Here is a 25,464-nt window from a genome sequence, read left to right as displayed (position 1 = left end):
TGTTTTAAATATAGGTGGTATCAGTGGCCTGTGGCACCCTGGTGAAGGGAGCAGCACAGGCAGCAGGAGCAGGGCAATGCAGCAGCAGGTGTAATGTGTGCCATGAGCATGCTGGACGTGGCACGTGTACGTGGCATAAGGCACATGTACGTGGCACGTAGCGTTGGTACCACGGCTGTAAAAAAATTGTGAACCAGGCGGCTTAGTTAGTAATAGTTAACAATCAGGAGGAGCCAGGAGGTTGTGGTGGTGGTAAAGGGTGGTAAGGCAGGCATAGTGATTCCCAGCCACTTCATGTCCCCCTCTTGCCAACAACAGGGAAAAACTCGCCCAACAGGGCCTGGCGGAGTTTTTTTCTTTGTGCGGAAAGTGGTGTAGGGAGCAGAGGAGGCCACTGAGGACTGGCTGCCTGAACAGGCCTCAGTGTCAGCAGGAGTGGCAGAGGGGGTTCTGGTGCGCCGAGTGTGACCACTGCCAGCGCCAGCTTGCTTCAACCAGATGATGTGGGGTACTTGTACTTTATTAAAATCGGGGTTGGACTTTAAAGCAAATCAGCACGGAGTGAAAGACAGGCAGAGTAGAAGACAGTGCACACTAATTGTCTAACTGTCACACTGACACTGCTCAGCACAGCAGCACTGCAGTAATCTGTAGTAAGCTAACACAGTACTACTCTAACAACTTACTTGCACTGCAGTACTAACTACACAATAACAAATATTAATCCTGTTCTCTAACCTATACTGTAGCTAATGCTAATAGCAGGCCATCAGCTGGCCTGGTCTGTGCACAGCACACACAGACACAGGACCTAATAGCAGCTTCTGCAGCACAAACTCTGACTGTCACTGAATGAAATCAAGCTAACTAACTAAAAACAAAAAAACAATAGTGTAGTGAAGGTGTTTAGCACTCAAAAGCTTTAGGTTTATCACTGTATACAGCACTTGCTAGGCCAGCAGCAGCACTGGAGCATGTCTCTCAGTGAGCAGTAGAGATGCGAGCGAACCGTTCGCCAGCGAATCCCTATGGGCTAGTACTACTTCTGGGTTTCTATGACTCGGAGTAGTACGGCTGCGCTGGGCCAGCGATGCGCGTCTTTGATCACGCGCCTGTTGCTGGGCACTCTGTGCATGAGTCATGACGTAACACACATGCGCAGAAAGTGCCTGGCAACAGGTGCGCGATCAAGGACGTGCACCGCCGGCCCAGTGTAGCCGTACTACTCCGAGTCATAGCGACCCGGAAGTAGTACAGGGTGAGGGGTTCGCCGGCGAACGGTTCCCGGACCGTTCGCCGATATCTCTAGTGAGCAGTCACACAAGCAAGGACGAGGTTTCTCATCATGGCACCCCTCCTTATATACAGGGGGATTGGCCAGGGTTCCCTTCTGTGATTGGGTGCTAGGGCTTAGGCTGGGAGCCCTCTGATTGGCTCAAGGACATCAGGAGGGGCTGGCCAGGGTTCCCCTCTGTGATTGGTTGCTAGGGTTTCTGCTGGGAGCCCTCTGATTGGCTCAATGACTTCATGGACATCATCTCCATGGTTACAGTGGTTACAGTATCCGGATTCAGATATCCAACCAGATATCCGACCGGATTCCGGATTTCAGGTAGATATCCGAGTTAACTCGGAGAGCGCTATTTGGATTTGCACAGATATCCGGAATCCGAATCCGAGTTCAGATAGCTGAAAAAGTTTGGATTATCTGGGTAGTTCGGATACCCGAATAGTGGATGAGCACCACTGGTCAATTTGTATGAAACCGTTAAGATCAGCTCATATTAAGAAATATCTTGTGAGTTTTATGTGAATCAGAAGCTCTATTTACGATTGTTCTGATGTATTTTTGTATTTATTCATATTAAAAAAATTTTTTTATAGTACTGTCCTGATTTTCACTTTTATACCAGTATCTTGAGAAATACTCGATATTGAACTCAGAATTGGGCGTGTGCTATAATAAGACTTCTCCCACTTTATAGGAGCCTTAGGGCTTGATTCACTATGCGGTGCTAACCTACTTAGCACATCTAAAGTCTTTAGACGTGCTAACCAGGGTGCTAAGTAGGTTAGCACCGGATTTCTCAATCAGATTGCGTGCTAAGTACCGTGCGCAAAGTCCCATAGGCTTTAATGGGCACTTCGCGCAGAGCGCCCTGTGCTCTGTGCAGTGCACGCGTAAAGTTTTGCGCACATAAAGTTTTGCGCGCGAAAAGCTCGTTTAGACGTACTAAGGAGGTTTTCACAGGCGTGCTAACAGTTAGCACCACTTTGTGAATCAAGCCCTTAATATCTTGATTTTATACTTCCAGTTATAGTATAAATAACCGTTCCAGAATTCTCACGACAATGTCTACACATTGAAGGATTTAAAGCTGATCCCCATTACATAACTTGCGGGCGCTGGGTATCAGGAGATTAAAGGGGGTCCTAAGTTCTTCAATAAATCTTCCCAAGGCCTACCCCCAGCTACCCTAGCGATAGGTGAGTAGGAGATTTTGTCCTCCACATTGGACAAGGCTGGAGAGAGGAGATTTGTCCTGTCTTTGGAATATCTGGTTTGTGAAGCATCTACAGAGCTATGCCTCCAGTACACAGTATGCTGATGTATGGCAAAGCTATGACTTCACAAGGTACATTACACCACTAGTATCTACTTACCACCAAACTCCTTTGGGCAGGAGACACCTTGATTACCCTTTGGACCTATAAAAAGACAAGAAATACTGAGTTCAGGAACATCCAGCCCTAACCCTAACCCTAAGTTATTAATATCCCGTCATGAGCAAATAACTGACCTTCCAAATACTGCATGTAAGTGATGCCATTGGCTGTTTCTCTGCACCATTCCTTTCTTCCCAACATAGTTACATAGTTATTTGAGTTGAAAAAAGACATACGTCCATCGAGTTCAACCTTACATGACTTTATTATTTAGAAACACTTTTTTTCATGTGATGTACCTTGTATTCATTAGGTCTATTCGCCGGTTAGCCGGCATCTATTAGCCAGTTCATTCCCCGCAGCCCGCAGCCTCTCCTGGGAGGCAGAGCAGGGCTATGGAAAGATGGCATCTGAAGCTCTGCACTGGAGACTATTTGTGTCTCCAGTACAGGGCTTCGGGCGCCATCTTCCCGTAGCACTGCTCTCTGCCTGTCAGCGCGGGAGATTTGCTGCTAGAGGATTGTCGGGGGAGCTGCGCGTCAGAGGCCGGGAGAGGAGACTTCTGCCAGGTGAGTGAATTGTTTATTTTTTTTTTATACAGGTGCATTTTTTTCTGGTGATTGCTGCCCGCTTTACGATCTTCTGGTAACTGCCGCCTGCTTTACAATTTTCTGGTAACTGCTGCCCACTTTACAATTTTCTGGCGACTGCTACCCGCTTTACAATTTTCTGGTGAATGCTGCTCGCTTTACACTTTTCTGGTGAATGCTGCCCGCTTTACGATTTTCTGGTAACTGCCGCCCACTTTCCGATTTTCTGGTGACTGCTGCCCATTTTATGATTATTTTCTGGTGAAATGCTGCTCACTTAACAATTAATTTCTGGTAAAACATTGCTGCATTACGATTATGAAACGCTTCCCCATTGCAATTATTTTATAGTGAAACGCTGCCCCATTACAATTATTTGGCACATATGGGGGGCCCCATCCAAATTTTCACAGGGGGGCCCAGTGATTTCTAGTTACGCCCCTGTAAGTATGTCAAGTGAATTTTAAATGATCGGCGCATACCTGCCGTACCACTACTGCAACAATCGAAACAATCCATGGCGGGGAGAGTACTGCAACACACGAAAACGTGGTAAATGTGAAAGGGGCCTTAAAGGTGTGAGTGCGTCCAAAAAAATCCTATATTTGGTAAGCAATAGCTGCAGCATTTATTTTTGGCCATCTCTAAAAACAAAGCTATTCTGTGCATGAGTCTCAATGTGCAAAGGGTTCATCTGAATATGTAGTGTTGGCCACACCCCCTCAGCACCGCCCTCATTCTTCCCATAAAAAGCCTGTGGGCAGTTTGGCTTCTGACTTCCTGTAATAACGCTGCATTGGGGTTTGGGTAATTCTCTGTCGTGCGTATGAATAATTTCTTGCAGTCAGAACCCGCCCATTATATGATTCCTTCAGTGCTCTTTCATACTAGGAGATGGTGCGCGCATTTTTAGAAATGTAACATGATAGTCTATTTGACTTTATGTTAACTTTCACATTAGAGGAAGCGTTCCAGAGCATTACATTACAATGCATCTGGGAGCTTCGTAACGTCCAGCCGTGGTGTTTTCCTGTCAGGTGAATTAGAACTAATACTGCTAATCAGCATCGCAACACAACTTCTCGATGCCACTCAACACGTGCACAAAATCAGGTTTGTGCACGCCTTGACTAATGTGAAAGAGTCCTCACAGAAAGTGCTGATAATTTACACACATTCTTCCCCTTGGGGGGCCATCCTAATGATATATAACATAGTCACCTGGTAGTCCCTGGAAGCCAGCCTGTCCCGGAGGTCCTGTAGAAAAGAGAGCAGAGTCAGTCCTGATAGTGATCCCAGACTCGCTTCACACTGACAGATCCTAGCTTATAGAGTCAGTCCAGAATGGATCATGTTTGTAAAATGAGTCTATCTCGTTTTACACGCAGGGTCCCATACAGTCACCGTGCATATGTGGTTCCCTATTCAGCGGCGGAGCAAAGAACCAGACAACAGCAGAGTTTGTTATCTAAGGTTTTTTACGAACATAATACAGAAAGTCATCCACTTTTATACCCTTAAAGAGACTCTGAAGCCTCTCTAAAATCCTTTTTTTTAACAATTCTTTTTAATACAAAAGTCCTACCTAAATTGCCGCACTCACGCGGCTGTAAACCATCTAAATCCCCCTAAGTCCCCGGGGGGGGGGGGGGCGATCTGGGCAGCGTTTACATGTGAGGCAGAGCTATGAGCTGCAGTTCTGCCTCACACGTGTCTATCAGCGTGGATCGCTGCCTTTCCCCGCCCCTCTCAGTCTTCCTGCGCTGAGAGGGGCGGGGGAGAGGCGGAGATCCGCCGCTGATAGATGTGAGGCAGGGCTGCGGCTCATAGCTCTGCCTCTCCACATGTCTGTCAGCGTGGATCGCTGCCTCTCCCCGCCCCTCTCAAGTCTTCCTTCGCTGAGAGGGGCGGGGAAGAGGCGGAGATCGCTGATAGATGTGAGGCAGGGCTGCGGCTCATAGCTCTGCCTCTCCACATGTCTGTCAGCGTGGATCGCTGCCTCTCCCCGCCCCTCTCAAGTCTTCCTTCGCTGAGAGGGGCGGGGAAGAGGCGGAGATCGCTGATAGACGTGTGTGAGGCAGGGCTGCCGCTCATAGCTCTGCCTCACATGGAAGCGCACAGGGCAGCAAAATCCACAACCAAGAAAGTCGTGGATTTTGCGGGGGAGAGGGAGGGTGGGTCAGGGGGATTTAGATAGTTAAGAGGCTTCAGAGTCTCTTTAACAAACAAAGCAAGTTCTATGGTCTTTCATTTTCTCAAGTGATGTCAAGTTAAAAATACACCCTTATAAGAGCATTGCTTAAACAATAAACAGACTATCTATACTGATAAATCATGTGAGAAATCTCATGTCCGGTATCACTTGATTCTGTGCATCCTGTAGAGGTCATTCATACTATGCTTATACCGAAAATAACTGTTTTCCTGTCATGTGCACAAAGCCGGAAATTCTCAACCTCTCACAGAATCTATGGACAGTGGTGCTCGAATACCCCTCAATCACCGATTTGGCTTATTCCGGAACCGGCGTAATTGATTTCTGGATTTGAGACAGACTTACAAATTCATGGAATAGCGTTTAAGCTATTATTAAAGCCCCCATACATGCTACAATCCCCTAAATTGCATAAATTATAAAGGTGATAAGGGGCTACAACAAACAAATCCCAAGAAAACTTTTGGTTTTTGAGAAAATGGATTTTAAAGTTAAATCAACACTTTAAATGGGGCTGTTAATTGGTAATAATTGGTTTAAACAGGGAAATACACTTTAAGCAATCGCAGAGGTGATGGTGAGTCCCAATGGCACCTGGAGGTGATGGTACCACTGGAGGAGGATGAGTGGGCGACGCCACAAAAACACCCAGAGAGGTTTTTATAAATGTTTTTTTATCTTGCATCAATAGCAATGACATGGCAACAAAGTTGAGAGGCGGCAGCAGGAGGACTAAGCAGCACCACAGCACAATAAATCAGCCCAAGAATTGTAGCATCTGTGGACCCTGGTGGTGGGTACACAGCAGCGGTGCTCATCCGGATCCGGAAGGGTGTTAACCCGTGATCATGAATCCGGATTCTACTAGGCATGCAGTATCCAGGGGATGACATCGTTGGGCCAATCAGAAGGCCCCCAGCTGAGGCCCTAGCAACCAATCAGAGGAGGGGAGCCTGGCCCTCCCCTCCTCTATATAAGGCGGTGGCCATGTTGAGGAACTCGTCCTTGCTTGTGATTCTGTGGTACTGAGAGCATCTCCAGTGCTGCTGTGTGCTTTTCATTGTGTAAACACAGCATTTTTGCTATTCCACAAATTTATAACACATATATTATATTGATTTATAGATAGATAGTGATTTAAGTGTTATAGTTCAGTCAGCTAGTGTTAGTGTATACTGTATACTGTGCTAGGCTAGCATTAGGTCTGTGTGCAGGCTAGGCCTGCTAGCCTAGGGCAACCTTAGCCTACTAGCCTATGTAGTCCCCACCCCTTGGGTCCCTAGGGATTACTTCCAACCCAAAAAAGTAATATAATATATTTTACCTGGCAATCATACCATCTTTTAAAGTGTTTTGACAGAGGGTGTTCCTCCCAACCCTTCCTTATATTATTAAAATGTTCTCCCAACCTCTTATGCAACTCCCTCTTGGTTCTCCCAATATATATTTTTTTCCACAAGGACACACCAAACAATATATGACCCCCTTTGTGTCACATGTAATTAACTGATTTATTTTATAACTACCATGTGGTCCTTCAGCTGTCGAAATCCTTTTATAGCCTTGTGTACTCCTACAGCTGATACATCTCCCACAACTTACAAATCCTCCCTACTTATGTATTTTTGTTGGTGGGCCTCCAGCCGCCATTACCACCCTAAGGCCTATATTGCCAGGTTTCCTGTATATTAATGAAGGGCAATCAGGTAATATTTCATTCAAAAATTTGTCCTCTTTCAATATTTGCCAATGTTTATTTATAATTTTCCTCTTAGGTTTAATTTCAATGAGTGGTCCCCTGAATCCCTTCCATGTTTTTTCACCAATAGATCTTTACGCTGCACCAAATCCACCTCTTGTCTTGCTTTTTCTATTACCCCATCACTGTATCCCTTCTCCCTGAACTTTTCTGTAAGTAAGTCAACTTCTTTCAAATATTCACTGTTTTCTGTGCAGTTTAGTTTCAGGCGGATCATTTGACCTTTTGGGACATTATTCAGCCAGGATGGCAAATGGCAGCTGGTGGCTAAAATATAGCCATTGAGGTCCGTGGGCTTTATATATGTTCGTGTTTTAATTTTGCTATCCTCAATGTATATATTTAGATCCAGGAAGTACCTGATTTATGATTTGATGATTTGTCTCTGCAGTAAATTTTAAATTATATTCATTCGTGCCAATTTTCATCAAGAAATCTTTCAAGGCACCATCCGTGCCACTCCACACGAACAGGACGTCATTGATAAATCTTTTCCAGAGGACCAGGTCCGCGCCGGGCCCCCATTCCCATACACATGAGTTTCCTCCCAATGAGCCATGTAGAGGTTAGCATATCCAGGCGCGAACCTGGTCCCCATTGCCGTCCCACTCGTCTGGAGGAAGTACCTCTCCCCATATTAAAAAGAATTATGTGTGAGGATATAGTTTATCGCATCCAAAATAAACCTACTTTGTTTCTCTTTCAGGAGATCATCTTGTGCCAGGTAAAATTCCACCGCCTCCAATCCCTTCTTATGTTCTATTATTGTATACAAGGAGGTCACATCAAGCGTGCCCAAGATCCACCCATCCTCCCAAGCCACCTCACTTAACAAGTTGAGGACATGTCTGGAGTCCTCCAGGAAGGCTGGTGTCCGTCTCACATATCTCTGCAGGAAAGTATCAACATATTTAGATAAATTAGATGTAATAGATCCTATACCAGAGATAATGGGCCTCCCTGGAGGACTCCTCAGGCCCTTGTGGATCTTGGGCAAGTGGTAAAAGATAGGCATGCGAGGATACTGTACATACACAAAGTCATATTCCTTGGCTGATAAAATGCCATCTTGCTTAGCACTTTTGAGTAACCTCTCCAGTTCTTTGATGAACTGGTTACTTGGGTCCCTCTTCAGGGGTTTGTATGTGCCCGTGTCACCCAGTAATCTGCATGCTTCATGTTCATAATCCTCCACACTCTGTACTACAATACCCCCCCCCCCCCCTCCCTTATCTGCCAGACGGATTACAACAGATTGATTCCTTTGAAGATCCCTTAATGCCTGAGATTCTATTTTCGTGAGGTTGCCCCAAGAGCTTGGTTGTGGTTTTACCCTCCTTAGGTCCTTTTCCACACAACGTTCAAACAAGAGCATTTCTTTACTCATTTCACCTGTTGGATTGAACCGGGAGGGATTCTTTAATGAAGTATGTGTAAATTATTTATTAGCTATTTTTGGGGCTATTGGGTTCTTGTGGAAATATTTTTTCAGGCATAGCTTTCTAGTATATTTTTTAATGTCAACGTATGTCTCAAATTTATTCAGTTTGGACGTTGGGGCAAATTTTAACCCCTTTCTAATAACTGCTTATCTGATTCTTTCAATTCAACATCAAGTTATATATGCCCCGCTCCACATCAGTTTTAGGGTTCTGGACTACTTTCCTAGATAAGCCCCTACCCCTCCTGCACCCCCTCTTCCTTTTCCTACTCTCCAACATCCTCTCCCTTCCTCCCCCCCCTCCTTTGGCCAAAAATACCTGTTAATAGCATTTCTCTCTCCACCCCTGGTACTCCTTGGGCGGATACTTACCTTACTTCTCCTAGATCTTCCCAAATTCTTTTTTGGGGTGACATCTTTGGGCATATTTTGTATTGGTTTACGTTTTTGTTTCTGTTCTTGATTATCTATGTTTACATTTGTATTTATATTTAGTCAGGGTTTATTTGAGTTTTGGGATTTGTTTTGGATTATACCCACCCCAGATTCCTCGTTGTTCTCATTGTTCAGAACAGCATATCTATTCTGTGTCAGGACAGCTTCATGAGTATTACCCACTACCCCCTGTGGGAATGAGCCATCCCCCCCTCCACCATGCCCATTCCTCTCCTGGAAAGTGGAGTTGTATTTATCTCTACTCATGTTTTGGCTGCCCCTGCTAGTTTTTACTTGGTTGGTCTTTTGTTGCTTCTGATTTGATCTTGTCCATGCCCGCCTTGAATCCTCTTGGGGGTTTCTCCCAGATATGTCTAATATACCTAATACCCAGGTGTCCTCTATAATCGGTCTACATTCGTCCTGCGGAGGATCTCTAATTCTAGGATTTCCAACCACCCTTCCCACTTCCTCCCAATCCACCTAACTCTCTGACTTCGCCTCTCTCCTATTCTCCTCCATATCTCGGGTCTCCTGAGGGATCCCGGTGGCATCTAATGTTACCATGGAGTTCTCATATGTGCTCCATTGTCATGTTTCCTCAGTTTCCACCGAGGCCTGGGATATTTGAACGGGAACTGAGTCCCTGATAAATTTCCTTTTTTTCTTTTCAATGATTTCCTCCTCCAGGTGTTCCAACCTGTTTTTAATACTCTTTTCCATATTCTGGTATTCTGGAACTTTATTAAAAGGTTCCATTTCTTTTCTCAATTTGCCTATTTCTTTATTCAAATTAAGACACTGGCTCCTTCTTGTGTCTCTGATAAAGGTCCTGTAATGACACCCCATGGAACATGCGATCCCACTCTTCCTGTACTATCGGATTCATTAGATCTGCTGCCAGCTGTTTGTAAATAGTGAGGCCCACTGGCGATATTTCCCATAGGAGACACTGATCCAATGTGGCAACCTCCCACTCATTTTTAGTTTCCTTGATCAGTGGTTTTTCTAAATTCTTGAGGTTATATACCACATCCTCCCAGTATACCCCAGCGCATTCTTCATATTCCTCATAGTTGAAAAATGTATTAATTCTACTCGCTTGTTCATTTCTGAAGTCCCAAACACTGCCCATAGCTGCCATCCTTATAGGGGTATCTTAGAGCCAAAAAAGTTTATATCAAAAAGTTAAGGGGCGCTATTGGGAGAACAAACCAGATCACCACAAACTGGTAAATGAAAGAAGGTATTATTGTCTTCTTTATCTTGCTGCTGTCTCACTTGGTTGGAGTACCCCTGTCTCTCAACTCCTTTCAAACAACCTTATATAGAAACATGTGAGTAGTGCCAGAATTTACCATAGAAAAATCTCCTTTTAGTAATCAAATGTTATGACAGTAAAAGCTTATAAATCCATATAGTTCTCACATACATGCATCCATACCACTCGCAACAATCCCCTACAGCCACACTGGGAATGTGCTGATGAGTTTTACCAAAAAGGTAAAAAATGTATAAAATATATATAAAAAAATAATTTATATGAAAAATAAAATTTCTGATGTTCATTAAGTAACATATATTTTTTCCATTTTTATTTTTATTTTTCATTTTTGTTGTCATTAGTCATATTTTTCTATTTTTTTATATATACAAAATCTTTATATATATATATATATATATATATATATAAATATATATATAATTAATTGATCAATTAATAGATTATTTTTATCATTTTTCTTTTTAATATATATATATATATATATATATATATATATATATATTTTTTTTTTTTTTTTTCTTAATCTTAGATATATATATTTTCTATGGATACATATATACAGTGGCTTGCAAAAGTATTCGGCCCCCTTGAAGTTTTCTACATTTTGTCATATTACTGCCATGACTATGAATCAATTGTATTGGAATTCCACATGAAGACCAATACAAAGTGGTGTACACGTGAGAAGTGGAACGAAAATCCTACATGATTCCAAACATCTTTTACAAATCAATAACTGCAAAGTGGGGTGTGCGTAATTATTCAGCCCCGAGCCAATACTTTGTAGAACCACCTTTTGCTGCAATTACAGCTGCCAGTCTTTTAGGGTATGTCTCCACCAGCTTTGCACATCTAGAGACTGAAATCCTTGCCCATTCTTCTTTGCAAAACAGCTCCACCTCAGTCAAATTAGATGGACAACGTTTGTGAATCCAATCGAGAATCTGTGGCAAGATCTGAAAACTGCTGTTCACAAACGCTGTCCATCTAATTTGACTGAGGTGGAGCTGTTTTGCAAAGAAGAATGGGCAAGGATTTCAGTCTCTAGATGTGCAAAGCTGGTAGAGACATACCCTAAAAGACTGGCAGCTGTAATTGCAGCAAAAGGTGGTTCTACAAAGTATTGGCTCGGGGCTGAATAATTACGCACACCCCACTTTGCAGTTATTGATTTGTAAAAGATGTTTGGAATCATGTAGGATTTTCGTTCCACTTCTCACGTGTACACCACTTTGTATTGGTCTATCACGTGGAATTCCAATAAAATTGATTCATAGTCATGGCAGTAATATGACAAAATGTAGAAAACTTCAAGGGGGCCGAATACTTTTGCAAGCCACTGTATGTATATATATATATATATATATATATGTATATGTATATATATATATATATATATATATTCCCCCCCCCTTCTCTGAACCATAAATAAACTGTCAATATGTTGGCGTAATATGTTGGCGTAATATGTTGGCGCTTTATAAATACAACAAATAAATAAATAAATAATAAATAAATAATTATAAGGAAAGAGAAATGGATGTCAGAAGCGCTCAGGAGCGTCCTGTAACTTTAAGGAAGGGATGAGGGGAGGAGCATGTACACTATAAAGAAATGGCGACCACTGCTTCGTGTAATTCCAATTTATTCTGATGAAGACACCTGAGAGTGTCAAAACATGTCAGGATCATATTGGGGCGCCCCATGAGATCATTTGGAATACACCGTCTTGCTGTGAATACTTCCGATTAGGACCAACGGACAATCTACAGTTGGTAAGAGCTGGAAGAGTTGGAACGCAAGGAAACAATAGCCGGCGTTGAGACGCAAGGAAGCTACATCACTGTCTGAACTCAGTACCGGAAGTGTTAGCGGCGAACGCTGCGGGGGCTAAGCAGCAAGGAGATTGAGACTGGTCTTCACGAACGGGCAGATTAGTCGCGCTGGGAGGTTGGTGAGTCACGCCGGAGCGGCCCCCTCTCAAGCAGCCTATAGCCATAGAAGTCGGATACGTGAGTAATATCTATCGCTACCGCAGCTGAAAAGCCGGTATACGGGGAACTTGACGGGGACTAGGAAGTGGCCATAATACAAACACTAACACTTCTCTGGATTCCCTCATAATAGTTACCTCCTAACAAGGGGAATAATACAGACTCCGAAGCATTAGACTATTAGCACTTTATGAAACTAAGCGCATCTGGAGGACTGGATGTAATGCGGAGGTTCTTGTGAAGTATACAGGGACTGTTCCAGCTCTATACACATACATTTTCTGCAAAATTTATCATAAGGTGTTTTTTGAAATTTTATTTTTCATATACATTATTTTTTTATATATATTTTATACATTTTTTTACCTTTTTGGAAAAGCTCATCAGCACATTCCCAGTGTGGCTGTAGGGGATTGTTGTGAGTGGTATGGATGCATGTATGTGAGAAATATATGGATTTTTAAACTTTTACTGTCATAACATTTGATGAATAAAAGGAGATTTTTCTATGGTAAACGCTGGAGCTACTCACATTTTTCTATATGAGCTGAATACAAGTGGTACAGTAAAATAATATAGAACACAAAAATGAGTGGACAGCGGTCTGCCTGCACTAATAGAACAGTACAACGTCACTGACTAAACTTAGTGACTGACCAGTGGCAGTGAATGCAACTAACTGAAGTTGATCACTGGCTATGAGCTGAATACAAGTAATACAGTAAAATAATAAAGAGCACAAAAATTAGTGGACAGTGGTCTGCCTGCAGTAATAGAACAGCACAATGTCACTGACTAAACTTAGTGACTGCAACTAACTGAAGTTGATCACTGGCTAATGAGCTGAATACAAGTGATATACAGTAAAATAATAAAAAGCACACAAATTTGTGGACAGCGGTCTGACTGCACTACTAGCATAGTACAAAGTCACTGACTAAACTTAGTGACTGACTAGTGGCAGTGACTGCTACTAATCAAAGTTGATCACTGGCTGGCTGGCTTAGCTAGCTAACAAGTATACAGTAATAGAGCAGTGGAGTCAGTGTGAAGTTGAACCTGCCTGTACTAAGCACAGCAATCAGTACACTGTCACTGACACTGACTACAGCTAACTGAAGTTAATCACTCACTGGCTAGCTAGATACAAGGATATACAGTCACTAATAGAGCAGTAGAATCACTGAACCTGCCTGCACTAAACACAGCAATCAGTACACTCTCTCACTGACAACTACACTGACTACAACTAACTGAAGTAATCACTTACTGGCTAGATAGCTAAATACAAGTATATAAGTACAGTATAAGAGCACTGTTAGGAGTAAAAACGCTGTGTTTTTCTATGTTTTTAGGACAAAACACACTTGCGGAAGCAACAATGGCCTGGAGATGATCCTCTCAGTGCCGCAGTCTAGCAATGACAGAGCTTTTCATCATGGTCGCCACTTTATATACAGGAGGGGAGGGCAGAGCCTCCCCTCCTGTGATTGGTTGCTAGGGCCTGCTAGGGGCCTCTGATTGGCCCAGGGGGATGTCATTTCAGCCCATTTCCGCTAATCACGACTTAATCACGGCTTTACCCACCGCAATGATGACTGTGAATGCGTTCCAAATTTTCTTATTCACGGCATTGTCATGGCCGATATCCGTGATCCAGAATCGATCACGGCATCGAATACCGAAGCCGAATAGTGAAAAAATGCTTGTGAATCATGGCTAATCCGTGATCACGGAAATGATCTGCCCACCACTGTCTATGGATGTATATGCTATATAATCTGTACAGCACTGCGAATGATGACAGCGCTATACCAATACCAAATAATAATAATAATAATAATAATGCATTTAGTGAATTTAAGGTGTATAAATCTATAACAACGTTGCATCAATCCTAGTGCATGCAATGACAATTCCTGCACAATTTCTCCAGAAGCCTGGGGTGTCAAACACATCGGACACCACTGGACACCACCGCACTATCCGCTCCCAACAGCTCCGACCCAATGTCAACCCCAGTCCAGCATCAAGAATTTATCAACACAGGAGGGAAGATTGTATGACTGCAGAACTAATGTGCAGAAACAGCTGGGGAATTTCATCATAAATACAGGAGAATTATCTACAGACGCTTGTGTCTCCTCCCCTCCCACAATGGTGAGATCTCCCTGCAGTGGTTTGTGTCTCCTCCCCTCCCACAATGGTGAGATCTCCCTGCAGTAGTTTGTGTCTCCTCCCCTCCCACAATGGTGAGATCTCCCTGCAGTGGTTTGTGTCTCCTCCCCTCCCACAGTGATGAGATCTTCCTGCAGTAGTTTGTGTCTCCTCCCCTCCCATAATGGTGAGATCTCCCTGCAGTGGTTTGTGTCTCCTTACCGCCGACAATGGTGAGATCTCCCTTCAGTAGTTTATGTCTCCTCCACTCCCACAATGGTGAGATCTCCCTGCAGTGGTTTGTGTCTCCTCCCCTCCCACAATGGTGAGATCTCCCTGCAGTGGTTTGTGTCTCCTCCCCTCCCACAATGGTGAGATCTCCCTGCAGTAGTTTGTGTCTCCTCCCCTCCCACAATGGTGAGATCTCCCTGCAGTGGTTTGTGTCTCCTCCCCTCCCACAGTGATGAGATCTTCCTGCAGTAGTTTGTGTCTCCTCCCCTCCCATAATGGTGAGATCTCCCTGCAGTGGTTTGTGTCTCCTTACCGCCGACAATGGTGAGATCTCCCTTCAGTAGTTTATGTCTCCTCCTCTTCCACAATGGTGAGATCTCCCTGCAGTAGTTTGTGTCTCCTCCCCTCCCACAATGGTGAGATCTCCCTGCAGTGGTTTTTGTCTCCTCCCCTCCCACAATGGTAAGATCTCCCTGCAGTGGTTTGTGTCTCCTTCCCTCCCACAGTGATGAGATCTCCCTGCAGTAGTTTGGGTCTCCTCCCCTCCCATAATGGTGAGTTCTCCCTGCAGTGGTTTGTGTCTCCCCCCCCCTCCCACAATGGTGAGATCTCCCTGCAGTGGTTGGTGTCTCCTTCCCCTCCCACAATGGAGAGATCTCCCTGCAGTGGTTTGTGTCTCCTCCCCTCCCACAATGGTGAGATCTCCCTGCAGTAGTTTGTGTCTCCTCCTCTCCCACAATGGTGATATCTCCCTGCAGTGACTTGTGTCTCCTCCTCTCCCACAATGGTGATATCTCCCTGCAGTGGTTTGTGTCTCCTCCCCTCCCACAATGCTGAGATCTCCCTGCAGTAGATTGTGTCTCCTCCCCTCCCACAATGGTGAGATCTCCCTGCAGTGGTTTGTGTCTCCTCCCCTCCCACAATGGTGAGATCTCCCTGCAGTGGTTTGTGTCTCCTCCCCTCCCACAGTGATGAGATCTCCCTGCAGTGGTTTGTGTCTCCTCCCCTCCCATAATGGTGAGATTTCCCTGCAGTGGTTTGTGTCTCCTTACCGCCGACAATGGTGAGATCTCCCTGCAGTAGTTTATGTCTCCTCCCCTTCCACAATGGTGAGATCTCCCTGCAGTAGTTTGTGTCTCCTCCCCTCCCACAATGGTGAGATCTCCCTGCAGTAGTTTGTGTCTTCTTATCGCCCACAATGGTAAGATCTCCCTGCAGTAGTTTGTGCCTCCTCCCCTTCCACAATGGTAAGATCTCCCTGCAGTAGTTGTGACTCCTCCCCTTCCACAATGGTGAGATCTCCCTGCAGTAGTTTGTGTCTACTTCTCCCACAATGGCGAGATCTCCCTGCAGTGGTTTGTGTCTCCTTACCGCCCACAATAGTAAGATCTCCCTGCAGTAGTTTGTGTCTCCTCCCCTTCCACAATGGTGAGATCTCCCTGCAGTAGTTTGTGTCTCCTTACCTCCCACAATGGTGAGATCTCCCTGCAGTAGTTTGTGTCTCCTTCCCTCCCACAATGGTGAGATCTCCCTGCAGTAGTGTGTCTCCTCCCCTCCCACGATGGTGAGATCTCCCTGCAGTAGTTTGTGTCTCCTCCCCTCCCACAATGGTGAGATCTCCCTGCAGTAGTATGTGTCTCCTTCCCTCCCACAATGGTGAGATCTCCCTGCAGTGGTTTGTGTCTCCTCCCCTCCCACAATGGCGAGATCTTCCTGTAGTAGTTTATGTCTCCTCCCCTCCCACAATGGTGAGATCTCCCTGCAGTGGTTTGTGTCTCCTTACCACCCACAATGGTGAGATCTCCCTGCAGTAGTTTGTATCTCCTCCCCTTCCACATTGATGAGATCTCCCTGCAGTGGGTTGTGTCTTCTTACCGCCCCCAATGGTGAGATCTCCCTGCAGTGGTTTGTGTCTCCTCCCCTCCCACAATGGTGTGATCTCCCTGCAGTGGTTTGTGTCTCCTTACCGCCCACAATGGTGAGATCTCCCTGCAGTAGTGTGTGTCTCCTCCCCTCCCACAATGGTGAGATCTCCCTGCAGTAGTTTGTGTCTCCTCCCCTCCCACAATAATGAGATCTCCCTGCAGTAGTTTGTGTCTACTCCCCTCCTACAAAGGTGAGATCTCCCTGCAGTAGTTTGTGTCTCCTCCCCTCATACAATGGTGAGATCTCCCTGCAGTGGTTTTTGTCTCCTCCCACAATGGTGAGATCTCCCTGCAGTGGTTTGTGTCTCCTCCCCTCCCACAATGATAAGATCTCCCTGCAGTAGTTTGTGTCTCCTCCCACAATGGCGAGATCTCCCAGCAGTGGTTTGTGTCTCCTCCCCTCCCACAATGGTGAGCTCTCCCTGCAGTAGTTTGTGTCTCCTCTCCTCCCACAATGGTGAGATCTATCTGCAGTAGTGTGTGTCTCCTCCCCTCCCACAATGGTGAGATCTCCCTGCAGTAGTTTGTGTCTCCTCCCACAATGGTGAGATCTCCCTGCAGTAGTTTGTGTCTCCTCCTCTCCCACAATGGTGAGATCTCCCTGCAGTGGTTTGTGTCTCCTCTCCTCCCACAATGGTGAGATCTCTCTGCAGTAGTGTGTGTCTCCTCCCCTCCCACAATGGTGAGATCTCCCTGCAATAGTTTGTGTCTCCTCCCACACTGGTGAGATCTCCCTGCAGTGGTTTGTGTCTCCTCCCCTCCCACACTGGTTAGATCTCCCTGCAGTAGTTTGTGTCTCCTCCACTCCCACAATGGTGAGATCTCCCTGCAATAGTTTGTGTCTCCTCCCCCCCCCACACACTGGTGAGACCTCCCTGCAGTAGCTTGTGTCTCCTCTCCTCCCACAATGGTGAGATCTCCCTGCAATAGTTTGTGTCTCCTCCCACATTGGTGAGATCTCCCTGCAGTGGTTTGTGTCTCCTCCCCTGCCACACTGGTTAGATCTCCCTGCAGTAGTTTGTGTCTCCTCCACTCCCACAATGGTGAATAGAGCCCAGGGCTAGACCACATGCGGGCAAAGCATCTGCCAGTTGCCGCGGCATGTTTGTGGCAGTAATGTGACAAAATGTGGAAAACTTCAAGGGGGCCGAATACTTTTGCAAGCCTTTGTATGTAACATTGGAGAGACAGGGAAAGCGATAGTTAGCAGTTCTGTTAGCATGTTCCTTTCTGATATTTGTTGCTGAAAAGCGCCACCAAAACAGCTCTTTTGAGAGCTAATGGTCTTGTGATGTGTTTTTTTTGTGTGTGCTCCACTGACACTGCATATACAGCCCTGTCTGTCACAGCTGGTTCTTGCTAATTGCTATACTGTGCCAGGCCCAGCACATCCAGTGCATACCTTTTCATTGCTTGTGACAGCTGCACATTGTATTGTAATACCAGTCACTGTATACCTTTCACTGCACCTGTGTTTGTGACAGCACACAGTTTTTATATACCAGTTACTGCATACCTGTTCACTGCACCTCTGTGTGACCGCATGCTGTTTTATATACCAGTCCGTGCATACCTGTTAACTGCACCTGTGTGACCGCTGCACATTGTATTGTATTACCAGTCACTGTATACCTTTCACTGCAGCTGTGTGTGACCGCACACAGTTTTATATACCAGTCACTACATACCTGTTCACTGCACTTCTGTGTGACCGCATGCTGTTTTATATACCAGTCCGTGCATACCTGTTAACTGCACCTGTGTGACCGCTGCACATTGTATTGTAATACCAGTCACTGTATGCCTTTCACTGCACCTGTGTATTGACAGCACACAGTGTTATATACCAGTCACTGCATACCTATTCACTGCACCTGTGTGACCGCACGCTGTTTTATATAGTAGTCCGTGCATACTTGTAAACTGCACCTGTTTGACTGCACATTGCATTATACCAGTCAGTGCATACCTTTCACTTGAATGGATGGCAGACTTGCCCTCCATAACAGATTCCCGTTATAGGATTTCAAGTGCATTTGTTTCATCATTATACAGCAGCCAGTGTATACTTTTCACTGCATCTGTGTGACTGCATATTGTATTAGTCAAATCAGTGCATACCCTTCACTTAATCCCCCCAATATGAACAAAACAACAGGCAGAGGCAGAGCCAGAGGCAGGCCACCCGGCATGTCTGTTCGAGGTTGTGCTGTCGTGATTTCGTGCAGCCCTCGACCAAAGTACAGTGTTCAGAAGAAGGCACGTGTCATCAACCCCCAATATTGTCAGGACGTAGTTGATTATTTAACACAGAACACCTCATCTTCCTCAGCTTTCACACAGAAGCGTGGCATATCTTCCTCCTCCTGCTCTGATTCTGGCACCCCACTTAACACTCCATCGGCAGCCATCACCAAAGTGCCATCATCCCAGGGCTCAGTAGTGTGGAATTTTTTGTGTGTGTCAGATGAGAGCAATGACATCTGTACTCTCTGCCACTGAAAATTGAGCCATGGTAAGACCAAGACCCACGTAGGGACAACTACCTTACGAAGGCACATGATTACAAAGCACAAACTGCAATGGGATGACCACCTGAGGAAAAGCAGCACACAAAAGCAAAGCCACACACAGCAGTGGAAGATACCAGGCCACAATTATTTCTCAAAAAAGGTTATACCCAAACTGTACCGTGATGTTGAAAGGCAAGTGGTGTCATTTCTAGCACACAGAATTGGGTCAAGGGTCCATCTGACCACGGATGCCTGGTCTGCAAAGCACGCTCAGGCCTGCCTGAAGACTAGTCAGTCCCCACACACAGCATCTCTGCCTGCACGCTGTGTGACTGCCTGCCTCAAGGCTAAGTCAGTCCCCACACAGCATCTCTGCCTGCAGTCCGCTTGACTGCCTTCTCCGCCACCACCAACAGGGTCCAGGACTCCAGGTGGATTCCAGAATTTTTAAGGCCGCTGCTTGCAGCAGCCGCTATATTAATTTTTCTGGTGCATGTACATGCCTGCCTAATTTCTCTTGCAACAACAATACAAAAGGCGTGTACACAGGGGCGTAGCAATAGGGGGTGCAGCGGTAGCGACCGCATCGGGGCCCTTGGGCCAGAGGGGCCCCGAAGGGCCCTCCCTCAACTACAGTATTAGTTCTCTATTGGTCCTGTGCTGGTCATAATCACTTCTATAGATACTTTGAATAGTGGTAATCATTAACAAGCTGTTCCCCATCCCCTTCTTGCACCTCTGACACTGTAGTTGCCATTGGCAGGTTTTGGTGCGCTGTATCAATTGCTATGTATAGAGTGCCTGGGGGGCCCCATTGTAAAACTCGCATCGGGGCCCACAGCTCCTTAGCTACGCCACTGCGTGTACATGTGTCAATTCCCCTTCATGATCGTTACCTTGCCGCTGTGAAGAGGCTTGCGTATCACAATGAATCAATGACCTATATGAGTGTGTTGGGGGCACACCCAAGAAAATAAGGTTGTTGCTTCATTGTTGACAGACCAAATTCGATCAACTGGACACTCAGTCACTGTTGTTCTGTCATTGAGCTACCTCAGCCCGACCATATGGGCTGGAAAACTGCCATCACCTGCACTCTCGTCAATGTGCGCACCAGCACGGCCATCTGTTTGCGGTGCTTTACACAGTGAGCTTGGTCTGTCATTGTGAAGCAGTTCACTAATTACACTCCCTGATCCATGTATACACACGTAAGATGTTTTCAAGCACTTTAGGCCTCCAATTTAGGAATGCAATGTGATTTCTGCCCTTTAGGGTTTATAACCCTGCTGTGCGTCAAATCCGGATTTTTCCCGGGGACTTTTGGCATGTATCCCACTCTGCCATCCCCCCCTCCAGGTGTTAGACCCCATGAAACATATTTTCCATCACTTTTGTGGCCAGAATTAGTGTTTGTAGTTTTGAAAGTTCATCTGCCCATTTAAGTCTATTGTGGTTCGTGTTGATTTGCCGGTTCACTGCTGCATTTAGCCTCCTGCTGTCTGTGCTCCCACCTCCAGGGTCCACAGAATTATGTGCTGCTGCCATGCGCCACTAGCTATTTTGCCACTACAATAGCTATATTTTGTTGTAAAAAATAAAATTAAAAAATTCTGAGGTGTCTGGGTTGAAAACTGTGCTGTCCCAATTTTGTATTGGACACAATGTGGGCTTCACGACTGCTGTCTGGAACCTCCTGCTTTTTGCTCTGTGTTATATTTACAGCCGTGGTACCACCGCTAGGTGCCATGGCCTATTATACTGCCTGCTGCCACACGCTTCTACTCCTCCTCCTCCTGCTGCTGCTGCTGCTTTAACCTCCTGCTGTGTGAAGAAGAAGAAGAACCAGGTGAAGAAGAAGAACCAGGTGAAGAAGAAGAACCAGGTGAAGAAGAAGAACCAGGTGAAGAAGAAGAACCAGGTGAAGAAGAAGAAGAAGAACCAGGTGAAGAAGAAGAAGAAGAACCAGGTGAAGAAGAAGAAGAAGAAGAAGAACCAGGGGGGAAAGAGCAAGAAGAAGATGGTGAAGAAGATGGTGAAGAAGAAAAAGAAGAAGAGGCTGAAGAAGAATAAACAAACAAACAAATACAAAAAACAAATGCTTTTCATCAAAACTTTTTTTTTTAAATTATACTTCCACACATAATTAATTTTGATTTTTATTTAACCTCCCTGGCGGTCAATTAAATTCACCAGGGAGGCAGCGCAGCACTATTTTTAATTTTTTAAATCATGTAGCTAGCCTAGCGCTAGCCACATGATAGCCACTGAGCAGCGGCATCCCCCCACCCCCTCCGATCGCCTCCAGCGATAAGGCCCATCAGGAAATCCCATTCTCAACAGGATTTCCTTTAGGGCTTCCCCCGTCGCCATGGCGACAGGCACGATGATGTCACCGACGTCATCGACGTGACGTCAGAGGGAGTCCTGATCCACCCCTCAGTGCTGCCTAGCACTGATTGGCTGGGCAGCGCATGGGGTCTCGGGAGGGGGGGGGGCACCCTCTAACGCGGCAGGTAGCGGTGAATCGGCGCGGAGCGGTGGCAATCGTAAGTAACACACAGCTAGCAAAGTGCTAGCTGCGTGTATAAAAAAAATTATGCAAATCGGCCCAGTGGGGCCTGAGAAATCCTCCGCAGTGGCTTACCCCGTGTCCAGCAACGGGGTTACCGCTAAGGAGGTTAAAATAACATGATGCTTTATACATCATTTACCATAAAAGAAGTTTTGGAAGCAATTTAAAGGCCATTCGTGATTACGACTCATGATTCCGGATTCAATGCCTAATTACAACTCGAATATGAGTTTGAATCAGTTTCCGTGATCGTGATCATGACCGAATCCGGATTTCCGCTTACCCGGATTCAAATTTACTCGAATCATGATTGGGCGTATCCGAGCAACCCTGGTATCCTCCCCACAATGGTGACATCTCCCTGCAGTAGTTTATGTCTCCTCCCACATTGGTGAGATCTCCTTGCAGTGGTTTGTATCTCCTCCCCTCCCACAATGGTGAGATCTCCCTGTAGTATTTGGTGTCTCCTCCCCTCACACAATGGTGAGATCTCCATGCAGTGGTTTGTGTCTCCTCCCCTCCCACAATGGTGAGATCTCCCTGCAGTGATTTGTGTCTCCTCCCCTCCCACAATGTGAGATCTCCCTGCAGTAGTTTGTGTCTCCTCCCCTCCAACAATGGTGAGATCTCCCTGCAGTAGTTTGTGTCTCCTCCCCTCCAACAATGGTGAGATCTCCCTGCAGTGGTTTGTGTCTCCTCCCCTCCCACAATGGTGAGATCTCCCTGCAGTGATTTGTGTCTCCTCCCCTCCCACAATGTGAGATCTCCCTGCAGTAGTTTGTGTCTCCTCCCCTCCAACAATGGTGAGATCTCCCTGCAGTAGTTTGTGTCTCCTCCCCTCCAACAATGGTGAGATCTCCCTGCAGTGGTTTGTGTCTCCTCCCCTCCCACAATGGTGAGATCTCCCTGCAGTAGTTTGTGTCTCCTCCCCTCCCACAATGGAGAGATCTCCCTGCAGTGGTTTGTGTCTCCTCCCCTCCCACAATGGTAAGATCTCCCTGCAGTAGTTTGTGTCTCCTCTCCTCCCACAATGGTGAGATCTCCCTGCAGTGGTTTGTGTCTCCTCCCCTCCCACAATGGTAAGATCTCCCTGCAGTAGTTTGTGTCTCCTCCCCTCCCACAATGGTGAGATCTCCCTGCAGTAGTTTGTGTCTCCTCTCCTTCCTTAGTGGCTGGATCTCCATGTTGTTACCTTGTGGTCCTGGGGGTCCTGGGTTTCCTGCCTCTCCAGTTTCCCCCTTTTCACCTGAAATGGAAAAAACAAAAAAAATCAGTCAGTCAAGAAGTGATAGTCGTGATTGGTCGTGATTGGTCGTGATTGATCGTGGAGATCGTGATTGCTGTAATTATGATCATAATTATGAATAGAAATTCAAACTACATTACAATTTAGATTATGGGTCGTAATTACGTATTATTGACATATGATGTCTTCTATATCCAAGTCCTGCCAACCTTCTGATGTTATCGCCCCAGACCATGGCCTTTGAGGCCTTTCCAGAAATCCGTCACTGCTGAATACAGCCTACCCAGGCTATGTACTCTGTATTCCTGGTGTGTACCAGGTATTGATATCCTGCTGGTTGAATAGAGATGTATGCCGGTCCCACATCTCTTTGTCAGCAGGGAAAAATTCTGTTCTGTTGTGGCCTATGCAAAAAACTCCTGCCAATCATCTGTTTTAGGTTGGGTGGCTGTCGATATGTCAGGAGAGGAGGGTCACAGAATCTCTCTCTTAGTCTCTGACCCTCAGGCACGTGCAGAAGGGGGAGCTCTCCGCCCAGCTTTGGAGACTTTGGAGTAAAGAAGCTCCAGACAGGAATCCTAGTGTGGCTATTCCATTAGCTATGTGGGAGCAAGTAAGATAGGCGCTCACTTCTGCATCTCTAGACCCATTGAGTTATACTCCTGTTTGCCTGATGAAGCAGGACCACACCTGCGAAACGTGTTGCACTAAGTGGAGTTCAATAAAATATTTTTGTATTGATATATTGTGACTCAATTGAGTTATATATTTTTGAGGGAGGTAAGTCCACCTGAACATCCCCCTCTTTTAGACGGTTTTTAAACGCTTTTATTCTACTCTGGTGCCTCTGTACACCAAGCCTTGCTGAACTCACAGTGACAACTCCCTCCCCCAGCAACCATACTGACCTCTACCCCCCAACACTCACAGTGACCTCTCCCATCACCAGCACCCACAGTGACCTCTCCCAACACCCAGCATCCACAGTGACCTCTTCCTCTCCCAGCAACCACAGTGACCTCTACTCCCCAACACCCACAGTGACCTCTCCCTCCCCCAGCACCCACAGTGACCTCTACCCCCGAACCTGACCTTTCCCATCGCCAGAACCCACAGTGACCTATCCCTTACCCAGCAGCCATAGTGACCTCTCCCATCCCCAGCACCCACAGTGACTTCTCCCTCCCCCAGCAACCACACTGACCTCTCCCTCCTCCAGCACCCACACTGACCTCCACCCCCCAACACTCACAGTGAACTCTCCCTCCCCCAGCAACCACACTGACCTCTCCCTCCCCCAGCAACCACACTGACCTCTACCCCCAACACCCACAGTGACCTCTCCATCCCCCAGCAACTGCACGGACCTCTCCCTCCCCCAATGCTCACAGTGACCTTTCCCTCCCCCAGCACCCACACTCACCTCCCCTTCCCTTCCCACAGTACCCACAGTGACCTCTACCTCCCCCAGTACCCACACTGATCTCTCCATCACCAGCACCCACCCTGACCTCTACCATCACCAGCACCCACACTGACCTCTCCCTCCCCCAGTACCCACACTGACCTCTACCCCCCCAGCACTCACAGTGGCATCTCCCATCACCAGCACCCACAGTGACCTCTCCCAACATTCAGCATCCTCAGTGACGTCCCCCTCCCCCAGTACCCACACTGACCTCTATCCCCCCAACACTCACAGTGACCTCTCCCAACACTCAGCATCCTCAGTGACCTCTACCTCCCCCAATACTCACACTGACCCCAGTGACACAGACTGTACTTTGGCACCTCAACACCCACTGCAAGTTAATACCAACTGCAGCTTTGCATCTTACCACTCACTGCAACTGGGCACCCAACTGCACTTTGGCATTTACTGCAATTTTGCACCTACTAATGCTTAGCAACCACTGCATGTTGGCAACCACTTTTTCTTTGCCTAAAAGGAGCTTGTGTGCTGATCAAGAGGGACAGAGGTCCCAGTAATGATAGGTGAGTCTGTGCCTCCACCAGGCTCTACTGTGCACCTTATAATAGTGGGCACCAATCACTGCTGATTTGAGGGTGGTGGAGCCAAAAAACTTGGTTGAAAAGAGACACAAAGTCTGCCTGATACTACTATAAAGAGGGGGGGGGGGGGGGGGGGGGGTCATATGACTGCCTAATACTGCATTCTGGAGAGGAGGTATTACATCATACACAGTTTAGCATGATTGATTGATTGATTGATTAGGGCCCCTTTTTCAAATTTCAGCACTACCCACCGGCGTAACAATAGAGGATGCGACCCCTGCCCCCTAGGGCCCGCTCAGGGACTTTTGTGGGGCAGGAGGGGTCGCAACATAAGAGGAGAGCGGGCTCACCTCAGGCTCTCCTCTCAGCGCTCCCCTCAAGCAATTTTTAGTGACAACGGACGGGCAGCAGCAGC

At 46.3% G+C, this 25,464-nt stretch overlaps 1 protein-coding gene across 1 annotated transcript in view; it reads right to left on the bottom strand.

Moving 5' to 3' along the window:
- Positions 1 to 25,464, bottom strand: part of LOC137527990 (ficolin-1-A-like) — a 92,137-nt gene that overhangs the window by 40,807 nt on the left and 25,866 nt on the right. The window contains exons 4-6 of the mRNA XM_068249157.1: positions 22,980 to 23,033; positions 4,479 to 4,514; positions 2,665 to 2,709 (exon numbers count right to left, since the gene is read on the bottom strand). Coding sequence (XP_068105258.1) covers positions 2,665 to 2,709; positions 4,479 to 4,514; positions 22,980 to 23,033 — 135 coding nt within the window. The remainder of the gene's footprint in view (positions 1 to 2,664; positions 2,710 to 4,478; positions 4,515 to 22,979; positions 23,034 to 25,464) is intronic.

This window comes from Hyperolius riggenbachi, chromosome 8 (assembly GCF_040937935.1).
Source record: "Hyperolius riggenbachi isolate aHypRig1 chromosome 8, aHypRig1.pri, whole genome shotgun sequence".
Taxonomy (NCBI): Eukaryota; Metazoa; Chordata; class Amphibia; order Anura; family Hyperoliidae; genus Hyperolius; species Hyperolius riggenbachi.
The sequence above is the reverse complement of the archived record's forward strand: the minus strand, read 5'-3'. Positions and strand labels throughout refer to the sequence as shown.